The 9,851-nt window shown below is 38.6% G+C and overlaps 1 protein-coding gene across 1 annotated transcript; it reads left to right on the top strand.

The window, feature by feature from the left end:
* The first annotated feature begins 1,028 nt into the window (after positions 1-1,028).
* LOC110926769 lies at positions 1,029-2,720 on the top strand. Its single transcript, XM_022170461.1, has one exon. The coding sequence runs from the start codon at positions 1,029-1,031 to the stop codon at positions 2,718-2,720; it is 1,692 nt and encodes a 563-aa protein (XP_022026153.1).
* Positions 2,721-9,851: the final 7,131 nt, after the last annotated feature.

Genomic DNA, 9,851 nt, shown 5'->3' with positions numbered 1-9,851 from the left:
GCGAGCACGTGCCCATGCCATATTATATCAAACGCTTCCGCTAGCTTTTCTCATCTTTTGGTCTAAACCTTGCCGTTTTGTCCAACTTTGTTAGTAGATGTACATTTGAAAAACTCGTTGTCTTTACTTTTGGTAGTTTTATGTCTTTGGATTGTAAAATGTTATTTAGTAGATTATGTTAAGAAAACAGGGGGCATGTTCGTTTTACGAACGGGTAATGCCCAATTTTTGTAAAAATTCAATTATGTATCAAAGTTGGAATTATTGATGTCTATTAAATTACTTTTGTAAAAGATTTCATAGTTACGGAAAAGCGGTTGTTTCAAGTTGGTATCAGAGCCTAGGTTTGAGGGATTCGAGCTCTTAACGCGATGCTTGAACTCAAACCAATGGCTCGTTCGAAAGTGTGCTCGCTCCAAGATCGCCAATGAGGTAATAATTTAAGTTCCCGATGAATACTAGTATATGTAATGAGTTTGAGATGTAAAGTTAAGTTAAGGATGTGAAGTAATCATTATGGGTGGCAAAACAATGAATTCCAGGTACCGTACGGCTGGAAAACAGACCCGAGAAAGAATTAAAACGTTAAAAAACGAAGCTGCAGCGGACTAACAAACGGCTGGCGGTCGCCGACGGCCAGACACCCGTCGCCGACGCCATACCCCCGTCCGACGCCCTAATACCATGTCTACGGGTAAACATGTCCGACGCCCATTTTAAGAGCCCGTCGCCGACGGGCATCCTAGCCGTCGCCGACGGCTTACACAATATCGATTTGCTGATTTTTTTTGTTTTTCACGTTTTGTGTTGCCGGGCTATCCAAAAACTTATTTCATGACTAAGTAGAATTCATATAAGGCTTAAGAGGTGTATGTAATCACAATTAGTGATTTCAACAAGAATGAATTCGTAAGAATCAAAAGTGATGAACCGAATTGCATGAGATGGATTAAGTAAATGCTGATTAATGAACAATGATATACGGAAAGTTTGTGATTAGTATTAAACGAAAATATGCTATTGTATAGATGGCTGATGCAAGCAACGTTAATGATGATGATGATGATATGGTTAGACAAGAAGCATTTGAGAACAAAGTCACAGAAGTAGCGGAAGGGGTTAAGCAAGCTAATCTTCCCCGATTAGCTCAAGAAGTAGAAAGCCGAGTTTTGGGAGTCGTGGATGCTATGATGACCAGTAAGATTGAGGAATTGAAAGAACTAATTGAGGGGTCCAAAAGTAAAGGCAAGGAACGAAGGTGCACATATAAAGATTTTATGGCATGCCATCCAACAACGTATGACGGTAAAATCGATCCAATCGAATGTCAAAGATGGATTTCGAATATAGAGGCGGTATTTATACGAAGTCGGTGCGATAAGGAAGATCAAGTGATGTTCGCTACCGGTCAACTAACCCATCAAGCGAAAGATTGGTGGGATGCGCACAGTAAGGAAATAGGCGAAGATAGACTTCAATTTATGACTTGGCAAGAATTCAAGGAGCCCTTCATGAGATATCATTGTCCTCAGTCGGTTATCGACAAGATTCAGGAGGATTTCTTACGCCTCTGGCAGAAAAATGAGTCAGTAAACGAAATATCAAACGCTTTCATGGATAAGATGAAGTTCTGTGGGGATTTTGTAACAACTGAAAGAATGAAGATCAATCGTTTCTATGGCGTGTTAAAGGCAGAAATTAGAGAGTTCATCACTCCCTCAAAATGTGAAACCCTTGATGAGCTTATTAATTTAGCACGGGATAGAGAGATTGAAATTAAAAGGCAAGAAGAGCGAGGTGAAAAGAGACCAAGTGAAAGGGGTGCAAGTTCCAGTCCATCTAAAAAGGGGAAGTTTCAGGATCAAGGAAGGAAGGGTAAGTCAAAAGGTGGAATTACTCCTTGCAAGAATTGTGGGAAACTCCATACCGGAGAGTGTTTGTTAGGCAAAAAGGGGTGTTACAAATGTGGTAAGGAGGGACATTCATCTTATCAATGTCCAAATAGCCCAAAGACTTGCTTCAACTGTTTTGAAAAAGGGCACATCAATTCGGAATGCCCAAAACTTCTGCAAGAGTCGAAAAAGGAAGATAAAAAGCAAGAGGGTTCTAGGGCTAAAGGAAGAATGTTTCAAATTACATCCGAGGAGGCTAAGGTTCATCCGAATGTTGTTTCAGGTATCTTTCTGTTAAATTCTATGTCGGTTCATGTTTTATTTGATACCGGAGCCACTATGTCATTTATCTCTAGTGAAATCGTACAACATCCTTCCTTTAAGATTGAACGAATGTCGATGCCCTTAGAAGTAGAAATAGCAGATAGCAAAAATTATTTGTTGCACGAAATACGTAAGAATTGTAAATTAACCATTGAAGATGAGGAGTTTGATATTGATCTCATACCTATGAATTTGGGGGAGTTTAAAGTAATAGTGGGTATGGATTGGATGTCTAAAAACCACGCGGAGATAAATTGCGAAACCAAAACTATACTTCTCCAATCTCCAAGTGGAAGGCGATTAAACATACAAGGCGAAAGAAAGGTGGAAGCGAAGTTATGTACTCTTGTTCAAGCCATTAAGTATGTACTTAATGGGAGTAGGGCATACTTGGCTTACGTGGTAGATACTCAACAAGGCTCCCTGAAGTTTGAAGACGTCGAAACGAATTTCCAGATGTATTTCCGGAAGAATTGTCGGGACTCCCTCCCGAGCGAGATGTAGAATTTCGTATCGAATTGAATCCGGGTGCGAAACCGGTTGCGAAGGCTCCATATAGGTTGGCTCCCACTGAGATGCGGGAATTAATGACACAATTACAAGATCTTCTAGATAAGGGCTTCATACGCCCAAGTGTGTCGCCTTGGGGAGCACCTGTCCTATTTGTTAAAAAGAAAGACGGGTCGATGCGCATGTGTGTCGACTATAGAGAATTAAATAAGCTAACCGTAAAGAACCGCTACCCTTTACCTAGAATTGATGACCTTTTTGATCAATTACAAGGGGTGAGTTGGTTCTCGAAGATAGACCTGCGTTCGGGGTACCATCAAGTTAGGGTACGGGAAGAAGATATTCCAAAGACCGCGTTTAGAACCCGTTATGGGCATTACGAATTCCTAGTCATGTCGTTTGGATTGACGAATGCGCCGGGTGCGTTTATGGATCTTATGAACCGGGTATGCCGATCTATGTTGGATAAATCTGTGATTGTGTTCATAGACGATATTCTAGTTTATTCACGAAGCAAAGACGAACATGCAATGCACTTGCGTGAAGTACTTGAAGTTCTCCGTAAGGAGAAACTGTACGCAAAATTCTCAAAATGCGCCTTTTGGCTCAGAGAAGTGCAGTTTCTGGGGCATGTGATCAATTCGGAGGGTGTTTTAGTTGATCCCTCAAAGATTGATGCTGTAATGAAGTGGGTTTCTCCGAAGAACCCGACAGAGATAAGAAGTTTTCTGGGCCTTGCGGGGTATTATAGAAGGTTCATACAGGATTTTTCAAAGATAGCCTTATCCTTAACAAAACTGACAAGAAAGAAAGAGAAGTTTGTGTGGGGTAAAGAATAGGAGGAGGCTTTTCAAATGTTAAAGGAGAAACTATCACGTCCCCCAGTCATGACATTACCGGATGGAACTGAAGACCTGGTGGTCTATTCAGACGCTTCACACCAGGGATTAGGCTGAATTCTGATGCAAAGGGGAAGAGTTATCGCTTATGCTTCAAGACAATTGAAGCCGCATGAAGTAAACTACCCGACTCACGATCTAGAATTGGCAGCGGTAGTGTTCGGCTTAAAGATTTGGAGACATTATTTGTACGGCACGAGATGCACAATAAAAGCCTCAAGCATCTCTTCGAGCAGAAAGACTTAAATATGAGGCAACGGAGATGGCTGGAACTTATCAATGATTATGATTGTGATATCCTTTATCACCCGGGAAAAGCAAACGTGGTAGCCGATGCGTTAAGCCGAAGAGAGTATTCGTCTCCTCTTCGTGTAAAGTCTATGAAGATGATAGTTACGCCACGATTACTTGAAACGATACGTGAATCTCAAATAGAGTCGCTTGGAGCGGAAGACTTAAAGAAAGAAAGATTAAAAGGTGTAATCGATAAATTAGAAGAAAATTCGACCGGACTCAAGACGCGATTCGGCCGAATTTGGATACCCCGATTCTGTGAAGTCAAGGCCGCTCTACTCGACGAGGCACATAAGTCACGATATTCGGTCCACCCCGGAGCTACAAAGATGTATCAGGACTTGAAGGCCAATTATTGGTGGCCGGGCATGAAACGCGATATAGTCAAATATGTCGCGAAATGCTTAACATGTTCCCAAGTGAAAGCCGAGCATCAAAAGCCGTACGGGGAATTACAACCCTTGGAAATACCGGTATGGAAGTGGGAGGAATTAACGATGGATTTGGTAACCAAGCTTCCTAGAACGAAAAAGGGGCATGATACGGTATGGGTAATCGTGGACCGACTTACGAAAAGCGCTCATTTTCTACCCATTAAAGAAGCCTACTCTTCCGAGAAAATGGCGGAAATCTACATGAACGAGATTATATCTCGACACGGCATGCCCGTGTCAATTGTCTCGGATCGGGATACTAGATTTACATCTTGATACTGGCGAAAGTTTCACGAGAGTGTGGGTACGAAATTGCACATAAGTACTGCCTATCACCCTCAAACCGACGGCCAGTCAGAAAGAACTATTCAAACACTTGTTGATATGCTGAGGGCGTGTGCCCTAGATTTTGGGGGAAGTTGGGATGACCATTTACCACTAGTGGAATTTTCCTATAATAATAGTTACCATAGTGGTATCCAAATGGCTCCGTATGAATTACTGTACGGGAGGAAATGTAGAACTCCCGTATGGTGGGGAGAAGTGGGGCAAAGAGAGCTTGCGCCAAGTGATTTAATTGCATTGACGAATGAAAAGATTAAGCTGGTTAGCTCGACTGAAAGCAGCCCAGGATCGACAAAAAGCTTATTCAGACAAAAGAAGGCGTCCCATTGAATTTCAAGTCGGAGACTTGGTACTGCTGAAAGTGTCCCCATGGAAGGGTATAATCCGTTTTCACAAACGGGGTAAATTGGGTCCTCGTTATATCGGACCGTTTAAAATCTTGGGTCGGGTTGGAAAAGTTGCATATCGATTAGAATTACCGCCTACTCTGGACGGGATTCACAATACCTTCCATGTATCACAATTGAGAAAGTGTCTTGCGGATGAAACAACATTAGTACCTCTTGATGATATAGAGTTAGACGAGGCATTGAACTATGTTGAAAGACCAATAGCTATTAAAGACGTTAAGGTGAAGAATCTCCGCAACAAAGCTGTTAGACAAGTGTTGGTGCAATGGCAGCATCGAAAGGGGTCAGAACTTACATGGGAAGCAGAAGATGAAATGAGGAAGCACTATCCGTTTCTCTTTGGTATGTACACATTTAAATGGAATATATGTTCAGGTTTCGAGGACGAAACCTCTTTTAAGGGGGGTAGAATTGTAGCACCCCAAAAATGATAAATAATAAGTAAAGGTAAATAGTAAACTTAACATAGTTAAGTATGTATGGTAAGATGGTAGCTAAATGTGGTTTAACATTAGGAATTGTAATTAGTAATTAAGTCTAAGGGGGTTAAGTGTTAAATGATTAAATTTAATTACTAAAAACAATTAAAACTCAAAAAGATAGTAAAGAAGTCCCTGGGGATCGATCGACCAAGAACAGGAAGAGAAGGGAAAATCCTAAACTCAAGATATCAAGAAATTGAAGCCTAAATCACAAGAAAATTCGATGCATGAGCCCCTTTTTCCGAAAATCTAACCCTAATTAGTGAAGTGGTAAGTTTAATTTTCTGAAATTGTGATTTGTTGAATGAGGGGTCAAACCCAATTTCGATTTCTTGTATCAAGTGTGAGAAATCTGAGTTAAGATTGCTTTCTAGAACAAGAATCATGCTTGATTTTGGGATTGTATGATAGGTATAGTGAAAACCCACTTTGTAGAGATTGTGTAATGAGTAGGAAGCTTATCATGTTCATGATCATGTGTTAGATTGATATATGATTTTGTTTGTAATACATGAATGCAAGATAAACTGATTTAGGATGAATTAACTATGTAAATTCAAGGGAATGTGATTGTCGTGTGATGATAAACTAGTAGGAATATGCTTAATAGACTTGTACCTTGTACCTTAATTATTGTGCCTACCAAGTGTTCGATGAAATGCCTAAAAGATGAATGTATATGGAAAATGGTAGAATGAGTCGATAGACTAAATGAAAGAATGAATGTTTTAATGTAGGCGTAAAGGAGGAAGGTACAAGCACCAAGAAAACGGAAGGCGCGCAAGATCGAGGTATGTTTCGTTACATACAAAACCTTAATTATAATTTTGTTTATAATATGATAATTGATCTCTGTCAAAAAGGCTATGGTGATTAGTAAGTAACTAGCAAATCCCTTGCGGATTTGGTTGTTATGAGAATTATAATAAGCTATGCAAGTCGACCGGTTCTAGTGAACAAGTCGAGTAAGAATAAGATACCATCCGTTTGAACGGGTGGTTTTGAATGCTATAATGAATGCTAGAAGCTTAATCCGTTATACGATAGAAAGAAGAATTTATGTTGAAAGCAAATAACCCAACTTAACGGGTCGAAAGTGTATGCTTAACTCTCATTGAGAGTGTTTATGCCAAACCCAATTACTTGGGTAGTCGAATGCGTAAAAAGGATAAAAAGTTCATATACGGATGGAACTAAAACGAAAGAATTATGATTTAACAAGTGTGATAACTAACCTTTAAAAATTTTGTTGTTAATGTAGGTAAATCCTCACTTTAGGCGATTTGAAGATTTGGAGCGAGCACGTGCCCATGCCATATTATATCAAACGCTTCCGCTAGCTTTTCTCATCTTTTGGTCTAAAACTTGCCGTTTTGTCCAACTTTGTTAGTAGATGTACATTTGAAAAACTCGTTGTCTTTACTTTTGGTAGTTTTATGTCTTTGGATTGTAAAATGTTATTTAGTAGATTATGTTAAGAAAACAGGGGGCATATTCGTTTTACGAACGGGTCATGCCAAATTTTTGTAAAATTCAATTATATATCAAAGTTGGAATTATTGATGTCTATTAAATTACGTTTGTAAAAGATTTCATAGTTACGGAAAAGCGGTTGTTTCAGTCGTCTATTTCTCAACCAAGAAATTGGTGAGATTAATGAACTTCGCAAGAGGTACTATCCGTGATTTATATTTCATATTTTTCATGTTTTTATTAACATAAGTGTGAGTATTAACGCTAATTGTGTTTTTATTTTTATAGTCTTTAGTGAAACAATTTGAAGCTGGTGCTTCTTCTTCTCAAACCATTCTTTCATCTCAGAGTGTGTTTCCAGTCCATCAAGAATTTCTAATTGAGACTCCTAAGAGACATGTTGATGAAATTATTGAGGTTGATAGTGTACGCATAATTCTATATTCATTCATAGGCATTTTAATTTTGTTAATGTTTTCTATGTTTTATCAATTGAGCATATTAATAAAGCTTTATCTGTGATATTGTAGGGAATGTCATGTGTGGTAGTTGCAACGATCAAAATTGTTCAACAAAACTATGGATGGTTTTATCCGGCATGTCGAGACTGTAACAAGAAGGTGTTGACCAAAATTGAGTACTTACAATATGCTAAAACCATTTCTGATGAGGTCATGAATTTGTCACCTGCTTCATTGGTTTGTCCGAAATGCGATAAAGAATGCACATCGATAACCATAAAGTAAGTTAATGTCCGATCTTTTTATGTCCAGAACTGCTATGGTTTTTGCTGTAATTTACTTGGCATTTATTACAGGTTCAAAGTACATCTGAGAGTGCAAGATGAAACTGGCAGCGTTTCTTTTGTGATGTTTGATAAAGATGAAATGAAGCTTATTGGTTCAACTGCGAATGATATAAGGGAACGCCAAGTGAAGCTTGATGATACTGAAACTTTTCCCCATGAAATATCACGGTTGGTTGAAAAGAAGTTGGCGTTTAAAATTGAAGTTTCTGATTATAACCTTAACCATGACTACCACGTCTACACTATCCAAAAAGTATGTGATGATCCGGACATAATTGCTGAATTGGTTGGTGGTAATGGAAATGCTCTTGAGGTTGCTGATGAGGTAAGAGTTTTTGTATATCCTATATTGATTTATTTTTTTCTTCCCAATTTTTGTAGTTTAAATATCTTAATTAAATTCCCTTTTTGTAATATTTTGATATTAGGTGTTTAGTCAAGAAGGTTCAGAAATTAAAGCTGTTCAATTATCTGAATCCTCACAGATGGCCGGTGCTGATATTTCAAAGGTGAATAAGAATTCTACAGTTTTGTTTTTTGGTTTAGTATAGATTATATTACATTATTTGATACCTTAGTAGTTGTTTTGTGATTTAATTGAAGGATGTTGTATCTGTTATGGCCGACTCTTCCGTTGTCGAAGCTGAGAAGGATTCGGCCACCAGTCCTAATGGTAAACGTTCGTTGCAAGATGTGGAAGGTCAAAATGTTGGAGAACTCTCTTCTAACAACAAAAGGAGCCGGAGGAAGCCATCTAGGCTTAACACTTAGCTTCTTTCACGTCGTTATGTTTTGATGGTAAACATGCTATGTTTTTTGGTATGTACTTAAGTACGTGGTTGTTTGAAGTTTGGTTGTTGTTGGTAAGTGTTAAACTACTCAAACAGTTGCTTTCTATGTTTTAGATGTTGGTAACTTATGAACTTGGAACATGTGGTAAACCATTATGTGGTTTACTTTTTTGTATTATGCTGGGAAATATAATCTATGGTTATAATGTGTGCTTTTGATTTGTGAATATAGTATATGGAATGTCTAAATTAGTTTGACATAGTATAAATTCTACTTTTTTTCATATAGAGTTTGAATGTATCTTCAGCAGTTGTTGTACACAAGCAGTACTTAAGGGACAACAGTTGTAGTATACAAACAGTGGATGAGGACCATCAGCTGCTTATTATCTGTGCCTCTTTAACCCCTGTTACATATAATGTTGGGATTGAACCCTATCAGAGGAACAGATAATGTAAAGCCAAAACTGGGTCAGCTCAGTGGATTCAGAATAAGCAGATGCTGATATGCATATCTCTCCCCTTGGAAGTGATTACAACAACTGATGACCTCCTATCTGCTGATCTTACTAACTGCTGACCAATAACTGCTGCTCATATAAAGATCTGATGAAGACTCAAGTCCTGCTGATTCAATCTACTGCCTTGAGTCAAGCACTGCTGATCCGGACAAGTGCTGCTGGGTTCACAGCAGTAGAAGGCTGCAGCAGTTGTTCTATAGTCTGTTATGTAATAGAATGTAATAGCAGTAGTTAACACAAGCAGTGTCTGTATAGATCAGAGGTTAGAGTTTGTTAGGAGGTTAGATGTCACTTTCATGGTGACGTCAGCTAAAGATGCTCAGTAGTTTGCAAGTGCTTATAAATAGTACAGTACTTTGTACTGTTCTATTAGCTCTTCACATCATTCATCTTCTTTGCACGAACAAACTACTGAGCTCGGGCTGAGGGGGAGTTTGTATTCATACATCATCATTGTAATCGTGTTTGAAATAAATTCAATCATTCGGTTCTATGTGTAAAGATGTTTGATTAAAAGCATTACTCTCATTTGATTGTATACAAAGTTTGTGTTCATCTTAATTTCCGCTGCACACTCATTCATTTCCATCTTATTTTACAAACAAAAGTACAATCAAAAGGAAACTCAGATCCAACAATTGGTATCAGAGCCAGAACAGTCAAATTTG

The sequence above is a fragment of the Helianthus annuus genome, chromosome 5, assembly GCF_002127325.2.
Source record: "Helianthus annuus cultivar XRQ/B chromosome 5, HanXRQr2.0-SUNRISE, whole genome shotgun sequence".
Classification (NCBI taxonomy): domain Eukaryota; kingdom Viridiplantae; phylum Streptophyta; class Magnoliopsida; order Asterales; family Asteraceae; genus Helianthus; species Helianthus annuus.
This window is presented reverse-complemented; position numbering and strand designations above follow the sequence as displayed.

Coding starts and splice junctions, on each gene's coding strand:
- LOC110926769 (XM_022170461.1), top strand. CDS start 1,029: ATGGCTGATGCAAGCAACGTTAATGATGATGATGATGATATGGTTAGA.